Genomic DNA, 20,960 nt, shown 5'->3' with positions numbered 1-20,960 from the left:
TTTGAATTTGAATTTTTTTTTCTGTTAGTAAAAAATTAAATTTCAAAATCTTGAAATATCTATTATTCCCAGACTCGCAAACAAACAGCTCTCCGGATGATACCAAAGAGCATTAAGAAGCAAACGGGTTATTTGATGTGAAAGAACAACTTTTTTCTTTGTATATGAACAGTTATAGTGCTATTTTTATAGTCATTTAATGATAAATTTTTGATATTTAAAAAATAAGGACATCTTCAAAGGGTAAGCCCGTATTGGACAAATGGATAGCAACCCTATCAAATGGTCAACTTTGAAGATAAAATGAAAATGGGAATAGTGGGAGGACCTAGGGGAATGTGTGAACGTAAAATTTCATTTGTATTTTGAAGTTCAAACTATTTAACAATTGTAATTATTTTTGTCCCTAAATGTAGGCAGCATCATAGTTCCTTTTTCGATTAGAAATATTTTAAAATAAAAAGTTAAAAATCAAGGTTAAATTGATGAACTAGCATTTTTAAATATTATGAAGGTGTTTTGTATCCTTTATGATCAAGAAAACTCGTTAAAACCGTAAGAATAGAGACTGATCAATGTCACCACAAAACATCAAATTTTGAACAGAGACGAAAACTATTTAAAAATATAAGACATGCCACATTCCCCTTAACAGAAAAAATAATCGAAATATATTGAAAAAAGTGATCAATATTACCCCAGATTACGGTAATTGTTAATATCTTTCTTGAATCCCTTTTTGTAAACAGGAAACATGCTTCTTTCCACAAAGCGGGGAAGATAGCGCCGTCCAGCGATGTTTGAAAGATATGCCTGATAGGTGTTAGCAGATGCAGCATAAACTGTTTCAAAAAAAGCTGGTCTTCAATTCGGGCCCTTAGAAGAAGAGTTTTCTAGTTTGGCGGTTGCTTTTAAAATAGCTGCATCGTCGACGAGAATACCATTTAGAGAAGAGCAGTTGTTCTGCAAAAACGGAAAATGTTCGAAAATTTCTCAGCGAACAGATTACAGATTTCAGGGTCAGTACTAGCAATATCGCCGTCCAGGTACATGTGGGACGGAAGTCCGGATTCTTTTCGCTGATTTTTGACATACTTCCAGAACGACTTTGGACTGCTCTTGAAATTTCGCAGTAACCGGTTCAGATATGTTAGGTAGCAACGCTTTCTGGTTTTCTTATAAGCAGAGTTCAGTTTGCGGCATTCATCTTTCGTGTTTTTTTTTTTTTTTTTTTTTTGTAAAACGGCCCATCACACTTCCCCACACCAAGAGGCTCGTTTGAGGTTCCTGGTAATGGACGCTTTCTGTTCTCAGCATGCCTGACAGCAAAAAACAATTATCAACAACAACTTGACGCGAGCAAAATTTACTCATGCTGAGAACTTAAAAAAATATTTACATTATGCGGGGAAATGGTACGATACAATAAACTTCCACCGTCCGTGGCGTAGAGGATAGCCTTCAAGTCTTCTATGCCAGGGGGTATGAGATCGAATCCCGGTCATGGCATCCATAGAACACTTTCGGTAGGTTGGTGGTTTTAGCATTTGGAAGATGTTAGCCATCATATCCCCGAAGGATGTACGCTTAGAGTTAAGAAAAAAGGAATCTCTTCGAGGAATCATCATGTTCCATTGAGATCCTGTATGTGTTTGTGTTAATTTAAAAAAAAACTTAATTTAGACAAGAATCTCAGTGGAAAAAGATTTCCTTTTAAGAGATCCATTTTATTTAACAAAAACAACAAAAATTAAACTAGAATCTATTAAACTTATGCTTTACAAAAGACAAAGTTAAGCAAATTTTTCACTACTAAATTAAAATTAACAGATTGAAAATATAATTATTGACTAATACGCCAAAAAAACTGGCAAGATGATTTGGTTATTGACTAACGTAATCCTTGAGGTGACAAATGAGTTGGGATTTGAAAGAACTACGGTTGTTAGTGATTTTAAAGACTTCTGGAAGACTGTTATAGGATAATGGTCCAATGTAGGAGATTCTGCGTTGACCGAAAGATGTTGAACAGCGACTTTGAAGCAAATGATTTGACTGACGAGTAATTTGAGAGCGAGTACCTGAGCTAAACAATAAATTACGGTTATTATCTGTGGAGTTTAAATTATCGAACACGAACATTAATGTTTGCAAGGTGCACAATTTAGATAAATGCAAAATATTATGAAATGTACCGTTAAACGGGGCATCATGCTAAAGCAGGGTAGATGCAACATTTGTACACCACACACAACACTCATTCAATTTTTATTTGAATATACTGCAATAAAGTTATCATTGAATGATATCAAAATGATGATGACATAGTTTTTTACATCGTGAAAAAGTTTTTAAACGTTTTTGTTTGTCATAAAAAATTTAAAAAATCGAACAATTGATGTACAAATTTTTACATTTTTCGATGCCGTAAAAAACTTTACCCAGTATGACGTATTGGCTTAATGACATCACCTACAAACTTTATATTGCTTTTATTATCCTAAACCGACACTGTTAGTGTAGAAATATTTTTCAGACAATCGCCAAGATTTTTTAAATAAATATTTTTATAATTCAGATACCTGTCTAGGGCAAAATGCATCAAAATGCAAATCGGAACTAAACCTCATAAATCTCGTTTCCATACGCTGGGATATCGTTGTTTTGCATTATGCATTTGTTTACATTAACATTTCATCCATCCTAAGATTTTTTCACGATTTCAGCTAATTGAATATTATGTTTTATTTTTTACCCCTAAATGTATGCAGCAAATTTACACTTTTTCCTTAAAAACATTTTTGACAGAAAAAATGTAAAAAATTACTGCGAACAAAACTAAAAATTACTGCAATTGGTGCTTTATGCGCTATGGCATCACAGATGTATAAAAAGCTATACATTTTCAAACTTTTTCATTTGATTTTTCATGAAAAACAAAGATTGTTGCAACTCACCCCTTTTTCTTAGTAGGGTGAAAATCGCATGTTTTTGTAAATTTAAAAATAACTGGTTCAACCAATAATTTTTCTGACTACGTCAATTTGATGTCCCATCAATCTTAAAACTTTTGATGTACAAGAGGTATGATTTTAGAAGCCATTGAAGTTGAAAAGTGTTGCATGTTGTCCCAGTTGACGGTATGTTGTTTTATCGTGAAACAGATTGAAACAGATATTTTTCTTCAAACAAATTTATGGTTTTCGTTGATTGTTAGCAACTTTTCTCACTTCTTCGGTTAAAGTCATTTGTTTTTAACGTTCTCTATATGAAAACACTTCTAATTAAACATGAGAATGTCTAGCTGAGCGGAGTTTATTTTATAGTTTTGAATTTTAAGTTAATTGAAAAAGGGTTTTTTTTGTGATGGGACGCAACAAATTTAAGGGGTAGGTACATTAGAATCCCGCTAATCCGAGGGAAGGACCATCTCGGATAAGTGAAACCTCGGATAACACGAAATACATGGAAAATCCTATTTTTTTGCTCTGGTTTGGCATATAATCCGGGCGAATTGGTCAGTAAATTAATGGATCTTGAACATGATGGTTCGGCTAATGCAAACACATTTGAAAAAAATGTAACGCATTTTTTTATTTATACCTACACAATTGCAAACTTGGATTTGCTTTATACTTTTGAAGCCACGTTTAACGCTTTTACAGAATTTAAATTCGTTAAAAAATCAAAAAGAGACTACCTCGTGGTTAATTCAAAGAGGTGACACGACGAAAACTGTGAAGCGATTTTTGAATGAACCTGAAATGAATTTCACGTGAACATTTTTCCTGATCATAGTCCTATTTGCCACTGGTAGTGTTCGTGATATTATGCTGGTTGTTTCATCAAGCCTTTTCATTTTTGGGACAATCAACCTCAAAAACGAGCATGTGTGTCGACCGGCTGCCCGTTTTTTTGTACCGAGAGTTTTTGAGGTTAATTGTCCTGTCTCATCTGTACACGCTCAGCAAGTGTGCGTTAGAAATGTCAAAACAACTCTATTCACAGTCTGGGTTGCCAGGTGCCCAGATTTGCCTGTAAAACCAAGACTTTCGAGCCTTCGTCCAGATATTGGTCAGACACCAGATTTTGGCTTAGAGTGCCCAGATTTTACAGACTTTCAAATTTGAGTGATGAAATCAATAATCATGTTTGATCCGGATCTGATCCGTAAATGCCATATAAGACAGAAATCTCGCTTGTATTCATTGGTATTCGACCAATCATTCATTTTTTTAAAAATAAGGTCGGCATGGTACGTGGTAGGAAAAATGTTAGTTATATAGTTCTCAACTCGAAAATAACCCACAGCACAACCCAACTCCCATGCCACAGTTTTCAAGAACAAAAAATTTGAACATAAATGTTATAATTGAAAATTATGGGTCGATATCCGGTTGATGTTACCTGAGATCAATACATGAGGACTTGTAACCAGGCTTGAAATTTCTCAAACGAGAATCACCGACGTGCTCGGTTTTCGATTCTCGTCAGAGATTCTCTGAAACGCACAGCAAAGATTTTTAGCCGAACCTCTGTAGAGAATCTGTAAATCAATACGACAGAGCGAACACACACTACAGTGAAAAAATATTTTCACCACGGAGAGCGACAGCGACTGCAGCTGGCTTGGCTTGTTGCCTTTACCAACACATACGAAGCTGAACCACTCGCCCGAAACATTAATTGTTTGTTGATGCTATTATTATGCACACCATAGTGTTTGTTTTTGTCTTTGCTTTTTCGTGGCTTGAACTAGTCGGTTCTGTGTTTTCGCCGGGGTGCTCTACGGTGACAAATTGTCGCACGCCGGAGCTAATGAAATTAGGTGAGTGTGTGGCTTTCGAAACCGGGGTGCGAATAATGTGTGGAGAGTAACAAAAAATCTCACCCGGGTGATTTGCAGCTATCGCACGGGGGTGTTTTATTCTCCGTTCTCCGTCTTTCTCGGTAGAGAATGGCATCTCTGCTTGTAACTCATGATTTATAATAACTTTTTTCATTTCTACTGTTTACAAACCTGAGTTACAAGTCCTCATTTATCGATCCCAGGTAACATCAACCGGAATATCTACCCATAATTAACAATCAAAACATTTATGTTCACATTTTCTGTTCTAGAAAACTGTTTACTGATAGTAAAATTCCAGCACATACTTAAAAACTTGGAATTCCACTTTCAATTCTGCGCCAATATTGATTGAACAATCTGGGGCATACGACAGCGATTGAAGTGTATTTTTTTTGAAACATGATGTTTTTAAAAAATTTTACACTAAAAATTATGCTACTGTCATATATTACAATGGCCTCCTTTGGATAAGCGGTGAGTAGTTATTTCTGAGCGTGTCGAAAAAATGAAAAAAGTGCACTGGTAGCGACATCTAATGGATGTAAGTCCACATACGAATTTGGTTTGAATCTTAGATTGGTATTCTTACACACGTTTTGAGCTCCAGTCCGAACTCTGTTCTCTTAATATCAACTTAAATAAAAATGTTTTGGGGTAATGATTCAAAAAGTTCCAGGACCCCTGCTATAGTTGAACTTAAACAAATAATCACAATTATTGAATTGTCTTTATTTTATTTACACAATGATTTATGCTAGCTTTGGTATTGTCATTTCAATTCAGCCTGTTGCTTTATAAGTATTCCATGAAGGACTGACACACTGCAATTCCAGTTCTGGTTGAAGTCGTATTAAATTTTGTATTTTATTTTTTATATGTTCTTCGAAATATTCAGCTTCTTCTGCGGTTTTCTGATTCCCTTCCATGTCAATGATTATATTGTGAAGTATGCATATCGATAGCAGCTGCCGTAGGAACATCCTTCTCGATTGATTTCCACAAAATGCGCTATTTTGAAGCTCCAAAGGCACACTCTACGCATTTCCTGGCTCTCGCTAACCGCTCATTAAAATATTGAGTCTCACTGGTACTTTTTAAATCCGTGAATTTAACTGAAATATTTTCTTACCTCCAGGTAATAACAAGTCTTTCTTCGGGTAAAATTGACTGCTTATTTAAATTTGTCCAGTTCATCATTAGATGAGGTGATATTACATTCAGACCATAATAGAGTGTTGGTTTGGTCATCCGGAGATAATTTGCAAATCTATTCGGAAATTTCGGGTTTTGTTGATTAGATGAATGCCAAATTCCTTCTGTTTTTCAAACTTGAATACCGCATCCATGAGTACAATATTGAAGAAATAATCTTCTTAGGAACTGTCCGTTTTATGATACCGGAAAGGCATCGGGCATATATTAATTTCAGGATATAGAAAAATGGTACTTACGAGAAAAATACCAGTGCATGTTCAGATGAACTTTGGGCGAACCAAAACAAAGTATTCACGCGACTGCTGCGACGGATTTTTTTCGAAAAGGTTTTTCGCGCGACTAACTAGAACGAATCGCATCGCTTGCACTGTGAACGGTCTCCGAGTTTTCAACGTGTTCAAATAAGAAAAACAACAAATTCAAATGAGAAGCGATTCTTCGCGCGATTCGCTTGCTCGCGTGCACTGTGTTTCTGCCCTAAAGCCGATGACATAGTGAGAGCAATGCGATGCGAATTGGTGAACGCTGAACTCGAGCAGCGGAACAAATTGACATTTGCTTCGCTGCGTTGATTATGTCAGGTTTAAGCGATTCACATACATTTTTATCAAATGTGGTTCGCCGTATTAAATCGCAATCGTCGGTTCGCATCGCTTCGCATTTACTATGTCATCGGCCTAAGTCTGTATAGTACGTATCTATCAGGCGTATATTTTCGTGTTACACTCATAGTACATTTAAAGAAAAAACGGCCGTTAAAGATTAAGAAAAAAGTGTTTATTTACAAAAAACTAAAATTTTGTCTCCAACCCCTGGCTGTGGACGGCTTTAAAAAGACTTGATGTTTACACATTTTTTCAATTTTCTGTCCTTCATCCTTCATGAATTGCATTTTTTAGCTAAGTTTAGCATTCGGTTGATGAAAAGTTCGGCAAAGTATGGGAGAGTGGGGAATCATGGGCCACTTTTTTTCGTTGTTCCATAACTTCTTTAGGCTGGAACAAATTTCAATTTCTTCTTTTGTCACCCCCCCCCCCCCTTCGAAATTTCCGAAAACCCGAAGGGGGAAATAAATAAAGTTTGAAGTATTTTATGTAAATTTTGAAAAAAAAATCAAATGTCCGAAAGATTACAAGAACAAAAAAACAAATTTTGGAAGATGGGAGGTATTTCACCATTTCTATTCTTGATTTCATTGAATTTTTCGAAAAAAAATAACTTGATCTATTGATTTTGTGCAATGATATTGTATGCAATTTGGTTGCATACAAGATTTCGTGCAATTTATTCCAATTTATTTGTTTTTTGCATTATTTTTTATTCTCCACCCCCCTTGTGGTGTTCCAACTCCGAGTGACAAAAGAAGGATTTGAAATTTGTTCCGGCCTTATTATAAAAGATAAAATGAAAATAAAAAATGGTATGGTTTTCTACATTTTCAAGGTATCATAAGGTATTTTTTTTAATTTTTTAATAAGTTATTTTCCCCAAATTCTGACTGTGAAAAAAAGCAATAATTTTTGGATTTTGAAAAATGGTGGAGAATCGTGGACCACCAAATCCAAATTGGCAAAATAACATGCAAAGTTTATGAGTTGACCCAAAACTGTGATTTCCTAATTTATTTCGTTATTTAAAAGCAATTTCAGATGATGGAATAAAAAAGAGAAAAAAGAAGCAAAATTTCTTATATAGGATGGACAAAATATTTTTCATAACTCTTCATTTGGCATAAGAAAACTTTGCGGACAGGTAAAACGTATTTTAAGTTCTGAATGTGTATAAAAACAAAAAAATATAGGTGGTTCAAGATGTGCGGCCCACGATTCCCCACAAGCTATGCTTTGCAAATTGGTTGCGTTTGTGTGACTTATTGATGTTTCATCAAAAATTCCTTTTCAACGTGGTAGATCATGACAAAACTAAGATCATAAGCGTTTGAGCATATTTTTGTTATGCACTTTAGGTTCCCCATCGATGAAATTAGCGGGTGTTTTTTTAATTATGTAAGTAAATTTTTCTAACTTTTTTTAGCTTGATATATAAATGAAGCATATGATGCGTATTTCAGTCAACAACATATAGGAATACATGCTCACGCAAAGCGACGACGATGACAGTTGGTTTGAGATTTTTATCTCAACACACATCTGAGATATTAAAAGTGGCCCACGTTTCCCCATGGCCCACGATACCCCACTTTCCCCTACTTGTTTATTCAGTGTTTTCGATAAAATCGGAACTCGTGTGTTGTATCATAAATTACACAAAATAATTATTGAAAGATGCCTTACTAATAATATCATGAACTTTTTTTCAAACTTTTCGACGGTTCGAGCAATAAAATAACGTATTCAACCAAGAAAACACAAATTTTTTGAAAATTTCCTGAGAAACCAAAAAGAAAATCTTCCGTCCACACTTACCCCATAAATCGGGGTAAGTGAAGACACCAGCAGTCCATTACAATTTACGTGATAACTTTTTTCGCTTTGCTTCTATCGAGCTCATCTCTTCAGCGTTTGTAAACAACATGTTCTTCATTACACTGAATGTAATTTTATGAAAATTGCTCCACTGCTGATTTTTGAATGATTTTTTAAAGTTGAACTATACGAAAAACCGTCCACACTTACCCCGGTGTACCTTATACATTTCGAAATTAGCAATTATGAAAATAAAATCAATTTCCTCATAATTTTCACCTGACCGGTTTCTAACACCCCCTCCCCCACCAATGATGACAGGGGACAAATGAAGCGCCGTTTATGTAAAATTAAATCCTGAAAGGGCGATGATCCCTGGTGAAAAGATTCACTTCCCGTTAATAAAAAACGCACAATTACTTACCCCGATATTGTTCGCACTTGTCCCACGGCGTGAATTTACAACACCTAATTTTTCTCAAAAATACCTTCTTCCACAGTCCACTTGAAAAAAAAAATCCAAACACTCGATCACTTTTCAACGAAAAAGCTTTTGAAAAGGCTTTTTTGTAGACTAAAAAATGCTCAACAAAAACCCATTTCTTACACGCTCCTTTTTGATTACTGATCAAAATTAAGTTTGACCAAAATTCAAAAGTTAGTTCAATTCTAAGAACTTAGAGTCTCGTTTTCCTCCTTTGTGTTGATGAACGAACATGTCACAAAATTTGAATTCACTTATCCGGAACAATTACCGGAAGACAGTAAGAACGAACGTCATAATTGAATGTCCACCGTTGTCAGCGTAAAATTACGTCCGTTATTGTCAGCATGTAGTGTGCGGCTTGGAATGTAATTTCTTGTGGGAATCATCCGGATGTTACACAATATTGAATGTTACAATCAAACGTACATTCGAGCGGAGTATCTTAGCATCATAAGATTTAATTTTGATTCGCAAAACGTTTAATTAAGTTAATTTGAGTTGTAAAAAATAACTTTGCTCAAATTTGAGTATAAAGGCATAGGCGACAATTGCGTGCCATTTGGAACTTCATTTTTGCACAGTTAGTTGATCGTGTTGTTTTGGTTGCATGTGTTATTTTAATTCGATCCGCTGAAAACTGTCCCGACTCCCGACTTTCAAATTCCGGCTCAAATGTCTCGACTTCGATCCGACTGGAGGATGTGGGCTATTCCTGGAGCCCGGTGGTTGTGTCGAAGACAGAATGCTGACATTGGATGGTGCTTTCTGGCTGCTGTTGGCTTTCAGGTGAGTTTTTTCTTGTTCAACGCTAAGATAATATTTTGTAGTGAAAATTTCACCTTCTAGCTATTGGAAAAGGTTCCCCGGGCGATGCGATTCAGCCGAGGACTAAATAAAAGCCTGTTTTTTTTGGAGTGTACCGATATAACTTGGACATAAATTTATTTTTAAAATCTGCAAGATGTTAAGGTAAGATGCTTCTTGAATTAGTTTGGCTTGAGGTTAATTTTTTCTTAAATGTGTATATTTCTAGGCTGTCGTGATATATTATATTCTCGTGGAAACTTTTCCTGCGCAAAGGTTCCGGCGCTCCCTGGCTGAGACTTTCGGAGCAGTGCCGCTCCCGGAGGCTTTTGGGTTCCATCGCTGCTGTTGACTGTGATGGCAGCCCAAACGTACCATATAGCGGTGCCGGTTCGGCTGAATATGAACTCGGAACGGCCTCTTTCCGTTTCTATTGTCGGTTTACCGGGTGCTTTCGAAACACGCTGCGTATACCAGTTCAAATCTTTCTTCGCGTTGATGTTCCAGATTATGAAGTTTTCGAGTAAGATACGATATATGTTCCGATAAGTGATTGTAATTTTTTTGAGTAACGATAGCCTTCTTTAGTAATACATAAGGTTAAGGATAGATAATAAGTATTACCAAGTATTATCATCATGTTTGTATTGACAGTAGATTTAACTGATTTTGTTATACAAAATTAAAACAAAATCGAATAAAAGTTTGATGCGATTTGATTGTAGTATTGATATGTACGAAAAAAAAAACATTTTTTGTTACTTTTCGAAAATTACTCCAATAAGAAAAAAGCGATCAATTTTGAAATTTTCACCTTAGTAAATGGTTTGTCGGCCTGGTCTACATTCGTAGGTATATCGATCATAAAAAAACATACCGATCAAAATCAATTATGAACATGAATATAAAATTAATGATTACAAAATAAAAAAAAAAAGGTTTCCAACCATGTGTTTCAAATAATGCAAAATTTGCTCCGGGTAACCTATGGAGTGAAGACAGCGAGAAATGAGTATCAATGATTCTACCATAGAGTCCAATGATCAGTAAAACATATTTTTAAATTTCTATATAAGGTCATTTTTGAAATTTTCAGTTACGTAAATGGTTTATCGGCCTGGTCAACATACATAGGTATGTCGATCATAAAAAAACATACCGATCAAAACCAATAAAGAACATGAATAAAAAATTAAAGATTACAATATAAAAAACCCGATTTAATACACTTAACAGTGGATTGGAGCCTTTCTAACAGAGTTTAAATTATATTTGGAAATATATAAAATAATATAGAATATACATGATAGATTCCTTCCCTCTGAATCATATAAGTATGATTTCAGATATTCAAACACGAAAAATTCCAATCTCAATATAAAAAAATGATGCCTGATACGTTTTTTTGGGGAAAAGCGAACTGGTATGTAAGGAGCTCATTTTATGTATGGAAAGAATGGTATTTAAACAGTAGAATTTCCAAGATTTATAACACGCTGAAATGGTGCCGTGGTAGCAACCAGAACTTTCACGTTGCTGGTCACGGTTCGAATCTTACTGTTTTTTTATGCTTTTTTTTACTGAATAAGTAAAACCAACTACAATATTGATGGATAGCCGTGACGCGTGCCCTAGCATGATACCTTTTTTAGAGCTCAACCATGCATAGAGGAAAAATTCCCACAAAAGGAGGGGAAAGTAATATGACTATTAAATGATTAATCTCATTCTGTAAACTAAATCTGAAATCTTATTCTGATTCTAAAGTTTGAATTTTGAGTTACAACACTTAGTCTAATATTTGAATATAAGTTCCAATTTCAAATTCCAGGTTGATCTTTAATCCAAATTCTTAATCAGAATTCTAAATCTGAATTCTCAATCTGAATTCTGAATCTGAACTCTGAATTTGAATTCTAAATCTGTATTCTGAATCTGAATTCTGAATCTGAATTCTGAATCTGAATTCTGAATCTGAATTCTGAATCTGAATTCTGAATCTGAATTCTGAATTCTGAATCTGAATTCTGAATCTTAATTCTGAATCTGAATTCTGAATCTGAATTCTGAATCTGAATTCTGAATCTGAATTCTGAATCTGAATTCTGAATCTAAATTCTGAATCTGAATTCTGAATCTGAATTCTGAATCTGAATTCTGAATCTGAATTCTGAATCTGAATTCTGAATCTGAATTCTGAATCTGAATTCTGAATCTGAATTCTGAATCTGAATTCTGAATCTGAATTCTGAATCTGAATTCTGAATCTGAATTCTGAATCTGAATTCTGAATCTGAATTCTGAATCTGAATTCTGAATCTGAATTCTGAATCGGAATTCTGAATCTGAATTCTGAATCTGAATTCTGAATCTGAATTCTGAATCTGAATTCTGAATCTGAATTCTGAATCTGAATTCTGAATCTGAATTCTGAATCTGAATTCTGAATCTGAATTCTGAATCTGAATTCTGAATCTGAATTCTGAATCTGAATTCTGAATCTGAATTCTGAATCTGAATTCTGAATCTGAATTCTGAATCTGAATTCTGAATCTGAATTCTGAATTCTGAATCTGAATTCTTAATCTTGTAAATCTCATTTTGATTGTTTTGCATCACACGGTTTTCAACATTGAAATTTCTTTCATCCAAATTTTTTTTTATGATTTCGGATTTTACAACTTTTAATAGTATGGTTTTACCCCTAAAAGTATGCAGCAAACTTAATTTCAGAAAAATTGTGAAAAAAAGTTTTCACAAAACAAAATCGTGTTTTCATGCGTAATGATCTTTAAGTCATCGCAAATTTATCAAAAACTGTGCAAATTGGTATTCTTGGAGAAACAATTCCAGAATTGAAAATTGATAAAGTGAGGAGAAATTTTACGGATGATGAAAAGAGCGAAAGAACATTTTTGCAAGGAAAATTTATTAACGTACACCATACTTTACCTCGCAACATCCAGCTTCATCAATTTTTAATTCTGATATTCTTTCTCCATGAATCTAAATTTTTCACCGATATGCCGAAAATAAATTTACAAAAATTCTGAATCTGAATTCTGATTCTGAATTCTGAATCTGAATTCTGAATCTGAATTCTGAATCTGAATTCTGAATCTGAATTCTGATTCTGAATTCTGATTCTGAATTCTGAATCTGAATTCTGAATCTGAATTCTGAATCTGAATTCTGAATCTGAATTCTGAATCTGAATTCTGAATCTGAATTCTGAATCTGAATTCTGAATCTGAATTCTGAATCTGAATTCTGAATCTGAATTCTGAATCTGAATTCTGAATCTGAATTCTGAATCTGAATTCTGAATCTGAATTCTGAATCTGAATTCTGAATCTGAATTCTGAATCTGAATTCTGAATCTGAATTCTGAATCTGAATTCTGAATCTGAATTCTGAATCTGAATTCTGAATCTGAATTCTGAATCTGAATTCTGAATCTGAATTCTGAATCTGAATTCTGAATCTGAATTCTGAATCTGAATTCTGAATCTGAATTCTGAATCTGAATTCTGAATCTGAATTCTGAATCTGAATTCTGAATCTGAATTCTGAATCTGAATTCTGAATCTGAATTCTTAATCTGAATTTTGAATCTGAATTCTGAATCTAAATTCTGAATCTGAATATGAGTTCTGAATCTGAATTTTGAATTCTGAATTTTGAATCGTGAATTCTGATTCCTAAACCTGTATCCTGAATTTGAAAACTGAATCTGAATTCTGCATCTGAAATTGAATCTAAATTATGTATGAGTATGTAGAAATGAAAAAAAAAAACATAAATTCATTCTTCAACACGAGTAAAAAAAAACGAGGGTCATAAGATCTTCATATAAATTCCCCCCCAACGCAGTTTCCTGTACGGCTCTGCATTTTGTTGACACCCGGCATGGCTTTAGACACTATAATTTCATAAATGAAATTATAATGTCTATAGGCATGGCGGACTCTGAAGGAAACGCCCATCCGCCATTTGCTGCATTGAAAAGCAAGAAGTGTAAGATATAAACACTGTTGCCGTATTTGCCCCAGCAGACTGAGAAACTGCCCAGACCACGGTGCGTCTTAGTAATGCCTTTTACCTATTTGAGTTTGAGCCGCTTTCTATCAAGCGTGCCGATGGTTTATTGGATAGCGCTTGCAACTTTGGATCTGAAGGGTTAAGGTTCAATTCTCGAGTTAATAAAAATATTATTGTTTTATTTTGATTATCTCCAATTTATAAATGATTGCTGGTGCTGCTGCTTCGAGGCGCCACTAGCAACTTTTTTTTATGCCATAATAAGTATGATATGTATTTGGTAAAGAAAACGGTTTCAACTATTTTGTTTTTTTCCCGTTTTTGAAAGGGTTGTGTAGAAAAAAAAATGCATTCTTTTGAGACTAAAATCATTTTAATTGTGCAGCCCAGTTTCGCAAAAACGTTCTTGACATTTTAAAATGGCACATACAAATCCACGGACATCAACAGAACTCGTCGAGCTGAGTCGATAGGTACCTATAAAGGTATGTCTAAGACCCATAATTAATGATCTCTCAAATCGACCGATAACCAAACCTTTCTGTTAGAAAGGCAAAAAGGTTCCCAACCATGTTTCCAAATAATTCAACATTTGTTCTGCATAACCTATGGAGTCAAGACAGCGAGAAAATAGTATCTATGATTCTAACATAGAGTCAAATGATCGGTAAAATATATTTTCAAATTTGTATATATGAGGCCTTCAGGATCAGAGGGGTGTAAGTTCCAAAATCGTCAATTTTGAATTAAGTATAACCAACGGTTTTTTTTATGTTTCAATGTACGTCTGGTGCATTTACCTATTTATAATTTTTTTCGCAAACTTTTTTGATTGAGTTTAAACTGCTCGAATTCAAAAAATATATGAAAAATTGTGCAACTTAACAACTTTGAAGTGGGTTTTCTCGAAACTATCATTTAGGCACTTGTACCTCTTTGATCCCATCCGCTTTATATGATAGTTTTTGAAATTTCCAGTTTAGTAAATGGTATGTCGGGCTGGTCTAAACGCATAAGTATATCGATCATAAAAAACATACCGATCAAAATCAATTAAAAAGACGAATTTAAAATAAAGATAATATTTATAAAAAAAAAGGTTCCCAACCATGTGTTTCAAATAATTCAACATTTTCCTGGGTAACCTATGGAGTCAAGACAGCAAGAATAGAATATGATTCTAACATAGATTCCAATGGTCGGTTGAATATATTTTCAAATTTGTATCTATGTTCATTTTTACAATTTTCAGTTTAGTAAATGGAATGTCGGCCTGGTCTACACGCATATGTGTATCGGTCAGAATCAATTTATAAGGCGAATATAACATAACGATTACAATATCAAAAACTTGGCTTAAAAAGTTTTCTCTTCAATAAGCTTCGAAAACGATGTTTTTTCACTCCTCGATAAAATGCGTGCTTCTTCAAAATGGATCACTTTGAAAATGGCAACGAATGAAAAAATATCTCAATTTCAACTTTTTTAACCATTTTATAATTTTGACATGAGAACTACCATCATGATTGCAGTTTTTCCAAAAATTGATTTAAAAGCAACAATATTAAATTATTAATTAAGTAACCATATAAAAGGGTTAATGAAAATTAGCGTATGAAGAAATTGATATGGTGTGCTTCGTTCTCCCGCACGCGCCCCTTCGTCGTTCTGTCCTCACAGAGCAACCTGCATATAATGTTTGGGCGAAGTGTCGAAGTTACAATCGCTTTCGCACCATGCAGCAGGGATGCCAACTGTTTTTCAGAAATGTCTGGAAGATTTTGAAAAAAAATTCTGGAAAAGTCTGGATGGCTAATTTTATAGTTGACGACCTTTTTTTTTTGGACGCCAGATCGAAATATTGTAGTCTAGGGATCAATACTCTTATGAAAAAAAAATCAATGTCTGAGTCTATGTGATCGAAAGCTTAGACCCATTCAGCTGTCAAAATAACATCTGTATTCTGATTCACACCAAATTCAGTGTTGAGCTATTGGATTTCAAAAGTATTTTTTTATTAAAACGTTGAGCTTATTGGAATTTCTGGACAAATCTGGATAATCTATGAAAAGTCTGGACCAGACAAAATGAGGTCTGTATTTCTGGATGACACATAAAAATCTGGAAGATTCCAGAAAAATCTGGAAGGTTGGCAACGCTGCCATGCAGTGTGGGCACGACGTATTCATCAACGACTTGATTAACTTCGGGGTCGTACCCCTTGGTGAAAACCATAAATATGTTTAATGCATCGGAACTTCGGTTCCGAAATTTTTGGATTGGTTCGGTTTTAAACTGAACCAAAGAAATGAAAAAAATTAAACTTTGACCGGGAAAATATGAAACAGTCGTCTTCCCCTCACACGGTTTCTGTCATGATGACATCAAACCTGAGTGGGAATGAAGCCTGTATGTTTTCCCTTGCACACATCGACAGATCCATACTTTCAGATAGCAAGCGCGTATCTATGACGTCACGTATAATTTGACGTCATATTATCGATCATCTTGATTAGTGATAGTTTGACATTGCTGGCAAGCCAAATGGCCACGTTTTTTGTAGTGATTTTTATTATTAAGTTTTATTAGTGACACTTTACCATCTTCGTGGCATTCGTGTCATCTTTTGTATTTTTTTCTTTCTTTTATAGGTTGAAGAAGAAAAAAAATCAAATTTTTCAAAATAAAAAACATTTTTATTGTACTGCTCAGTTTCACAAAAACGTCGAGAACAAAGTTTACAAAAATTCACACAAATACACAGACATCATCAGAACTTATCGAGCTAATTCGATAGGTACTCATAAAGGTATATCTAAGACCCATAATTAATGATCTCCCAAATCGACCGATAACTATACCTTTCTGTAAGAAAGGCAAAACCTTATATTTGTTCATCATTTCATAACTATGATTTTTGACTTGATAGGTTTAGGATACAGATGAATGGCTTAAATATTATAGTAGAAAATTGTATTCATTTCTTACTACACCTTAAGCGTGCAATGAGCTAGAGCCGCGTGAGTGCAAAAAGATCGATTAACGGAAAAGACTAACGGAGCAACGACCAACAATCTATTGACGAATTTTCGAAGCGATTGACGTTATTAGTTGTTTTTGGAATTTTTAATATTACCGAATCCGACAGTAGGCTGTGCTCGCATGTGACGGGAGTGTTTGGAAAAAAATCGCGCTGGAAAAATTTAATGTTTCCAAATGAAAATCATTCTCAAAAATTTATGCAATAACGAGTCTCGAAATCAGATCACAAGGAGTGGCATCAAGGAAAGACCGTTAGTTATTTCCTGGAGAATCCCGAAACCAGTTTATCCAGGGGAAAAAAGAAAAGATCTTGCCTTGCATTCTTTTAAACGCATATTTAAAATTGGTAAGTCCATTTCTTTTTTACTGGGAGTGCAATTTTAAAAGTGACATGGTTATGGTTTTAAAATATTTTCAGTAAAACATTCAAACCAAATTGGGAACGTCACTATTTGGTTAATAATAAAATCTGGAGTTGGTTCCAATAGTTTATCAAAATATCCTGTACTCAAAATGATTATGATAACGAAGGTATTTTGAACATTTGAAATATTGCTGATAATTTTTACTTACCTCAATAGAGTCATTTTGAGTGTGTGGTGACTGCTCCTTCGCAGTCCGAACTTCCATTTCGGAAAACCAACGAGATTGTCGGGAAGCGACATTCTCCGCCAAGAATAGTTTCGAGAATGAGGGCATGAAGCATGTCACTCGCAAGATCAACCGACTTCTTGAACCAACACCATCAAATCAACTTATGGGTTGAATATTACCATTTTTTTATTTACTTTATACCTATCCAATTATGAATCGATAATTAGAGTACTTACAGTATATTTCATCTTTGTAGGTACACACACTAAATCGAGTTATAATTAATGCACGTTAAACTTATATATATATACTACAATGCACGCTTTGAAACAAGAATTCAATTATTCTGGAGAATAGGACAATTCTTATTTTTACCCGTATTTGATTACCTATTTTAACCATTCCTACACTATATCACCACAGAGTGGTTGTATTTTTTTTTTTCTACATCAAGCAATACATTTGCAGGCATCCATATTTGAGCATCACTCAGTAGCATAAATTTAAACCCTTCAGATACACACGCTTCGAAAAGCTCATCTTCTTCAATAATTGTACCATCTACTTCCAGTTCCAGTACAATGTTTTCAATTTGTAGTGGTAAAAAAAAACATTTCAAGTACATGTAGAAGTAAATTCATAATTTATTTGGAGTGCTTATCACCCTTATCAATCAAATGATTTTAGTTTGTAATACCTTTTTCTTTTATATTAGCTATCTTGGGTCCACGCATGACTATTCATTTCCTCCGCAAGCTGTTGCATATTTTCATTAGCCTACAATTATGAACATGTCAAAGTATATTCTTTTTATGCCTGTCTTTTTTTTCAAATAAAAGTTATTTTAAATGAAATAAATATTGTATATACATCTAACGATAATTTTCAATTAAATTTATTTCAGAACGATATGAATACATATTTTACAGTGTTGAAATTACTGTTTAGGGAAGGCGTCTTTATAAAAAAAATATAAAACCTATCATCGCAGTTTCATTGGGGTTATGTCTGCTAGTGACAAAAGCTTTACACGTTTACATATCTCCTGAGGTATTTGAATCCACTAATTTTATCATCCCGTGTACAAAAATAAGTTTCTCATCCGTGTTACAAATTATTTGTTTAATCTTCAGAACTTCAATATTTTCTTCGTACTCGTCGAACCGCAAATGTAGAAAATCTCCTTCAGTGTCATAAGTTCTCATGTATTTGATAATTTTGTTGTAAAATAAAGATGTTCATATTTCCCGTTTCTCAAGACCATCGAATGAGCATCCAAAGTCGTCAAATATTGAAGTTTTCAGTCTCTGTTCATTTGATTTGAGAAGCGGTTGCCAATATTGATGACGTTCAGTACAAAACTTCAATAAATTTTTATAGTTGTTTGCATGACGCAGCGCAGTTTTGAAATATGAATGTTTTTTTCTCTCCTGTAAGGGCGCTTAATCGTAGCACCAAACTGTAGAATCAAATACAGAGTTTTAATCCAAAGAAAATCAAACGGATTAATTTGATTCCCGGTAAATTCCTCAAAAAAACCATATATACTTTTCAGTATTAGATTTGCTTGGGGATTCTGAGAATTTTAATGTAACTTACCAACCAAACAAAAGCTTCTGAGCCGTAAAATCCTTCCTGCTAGTTTTGAAGCGCGGAGGAAAACAAATAAAATTCTCGACAACCGCGGCCTACTGTGTTGTAATATTACAACGGATGATGTTATATAACACAGGGCGACGTGTTCAGATTCCTTACATCGTTTGGATGGAATTGAAATTTACATCGGACTCCGTTACATTTTGTTTGCTGTGTAAATCTTCGAAGATTCGAGAGTTCAAAACATACAGTGGGATCAAGGATATATAAAAACACCCAAGTCTGAAATTCTCAAAAAAGTGAAGGTGAAAAGTTTCGTTCAAAAATTAAATATTAAGCACAAATTTAATTTTGGTTTCATAAAATGAAGATTTTTGTGATGTGTGACCCATTCCAGCGTTGAGTCGCATCATCTGGAAAAACTTTTTTTAATGAATTTTGTATTAATTTTCAGATGTTTCAATTTTACCAGACAAACTATATAAAGCCGTGCTTTGCTCCGTTGCGTCACATCAGGCGACATTTAGGCGTTTTCCAAATTCTTCACGGTATCAAAGATTTCAGCTCTGTTTAACTACGAAATTTATGGAAAACGTTTCATCTAAATAAAATACTCGGGATGAATAAGCCATTGATGCTTGAAATCCCTTGAGAAAAAGAATAAAAAAGTTTAATCTAAATTGACAAAAACTTGGTAATAGTTTTTGGTTTTCAATTTAAGTACGTTTTATAATTTCCGATCCACGATCCACTTTCATTGCGTCACATCACACGTTTTTTTTTTGAAACAAGGTTTAGACATGAATTTCTGTCAAAACATAAATGCTATTTTCCCTTAATTTCAAACAACACACCATTTGTGTTTACAAATGGTGTGTTGTTTGAAATTAAGGGAAAATTTCAAATACTGTTCCAAATACTTATTTAAAAATATGGTAAGAAAAATCTCCAGTTTATACGAAAATTCTACAATCTTTAGGTCAGCATCCGGCAACCGCATCCAATGGATCTCGAAGGACGATTTTCCCCGAAGTCTAGTCACGCTGGAGCTCAAATCGAATCCGCTGGTGGGCATCAAGCCAGGTGCCCTGCAGAACATGTCCCGACTTCGAAAGTTGTAAGTCCAGATGAAAATTTATCTTTTGCTTATGACTAAAATGTTTGTTCTATGTTGAACTTTGCAGAATTTTATCCGATGTTCGTGGACTCCAGGAACTACCTCCCCTCGATGGATGTTCTGCCCTCGAAGTGCTGCGGGTTGACAGAGCGAACCTAACCAAACTACCTGATCATATGTGTAAAACTTCACCACGGTTAAGAAGTCTGTGAGTATATTTCAATCAAAACTTCTCAGCCTTTATGCAAGAATATCTGCCTTTACATCTAACTTTTTCAGAGATTTAAAACTAAACCGACTCAAGAGCATTCCGAATGTGACAAACTGTCGTGATTTGCGAGTATTGTAAGTAACGAGATCTGACGAAGTGACCGTAACCCGTACCCCGGGAAGTAATCATATTTTTCTTGTTCTTAATCTTTCATCCCCGCGACAGAGATATAGCCGGCAATAGTATAAGTTCGCTCCATGGAGCCCCATTTGCTAGTCTTGGCCAGTTGCACGATTTGCTGCTCTCCGGCAACGAAATAGAATCGATTCCCCACGACGCCTTCATTGGGCTTCCGCGATTGCAAGTGCTGTGAGTATTGTGTCGATAGGATTACTTTAATCTAACAGATTTGTTGCTTGTTGTAAGAAGAAAGCAGCATCTCTAGCTGTGTTGACCGCAGCTGGTTTCAATTTAATTTGCAATGGGCAACGCGAGTGCGGGAGAGCGAAATAAATCAAAAGAAGCGAGTGTCTCCAGCGCACTCGCCATCAGAATTCAGCAGTTAATGCAACTTC

General features: G+C 34.6%; 1 protein-coding gene across 2 annotated transcripts in view; it reads left to right on the top strand.

Moving 5' to 3' along the window:
• Positions 1-20,960, top strand: part of LOC129749842 (leucine-rich repeat-containing G-protein coupled receptor 5A-like) — a 652,667-nt gene that overhangs the window by 604,992 nt on the left and 26,715 nt on the right. For both annotated transcript variants that reach the window (XM_055744934.1, XM_055744935.1), the window contains exons 9-12: positions 20,037-20,174; positions 20,242-20,382; positions 20,454-20,519; positions 20,611-20,754. In XM_055744934.1, the coding sequence (XP_055600909.1) occupies positions 20,037-20,174; positions 20,242-20,382; positions 20,454-20,519; positions 20,611-20,754 (489 nt within the window). The remainder of the gene's footprint in view (positions 1-20,036; positions 20,175-20,241; positions 20,383-20,453; positions 20,520-20,610; positions 20,755-20,960) is intronic.

This window comes from Uranotaenia lowii, chromosome 2 (genome assembly GCF_029784155.1).
Source record: "Uranotaenia lowii strain MFRU-FL chromosome 2, ASM2978415v1, whole genome shotgun sequence".
In the NCBI taxonomy this organism is placed as follows: domain Eukaryota; kingdom Metazoa; phylum Arthropoda; class Insecta; order Diptera; family Culicidae; genus Uranotaenia; species Uranotaenia lowii.
The sequence above is the reverse complement of the archived record's forward strand: the minus strand, read 5'-3'. Positions and strand labels throughout refer to the sequence as shown.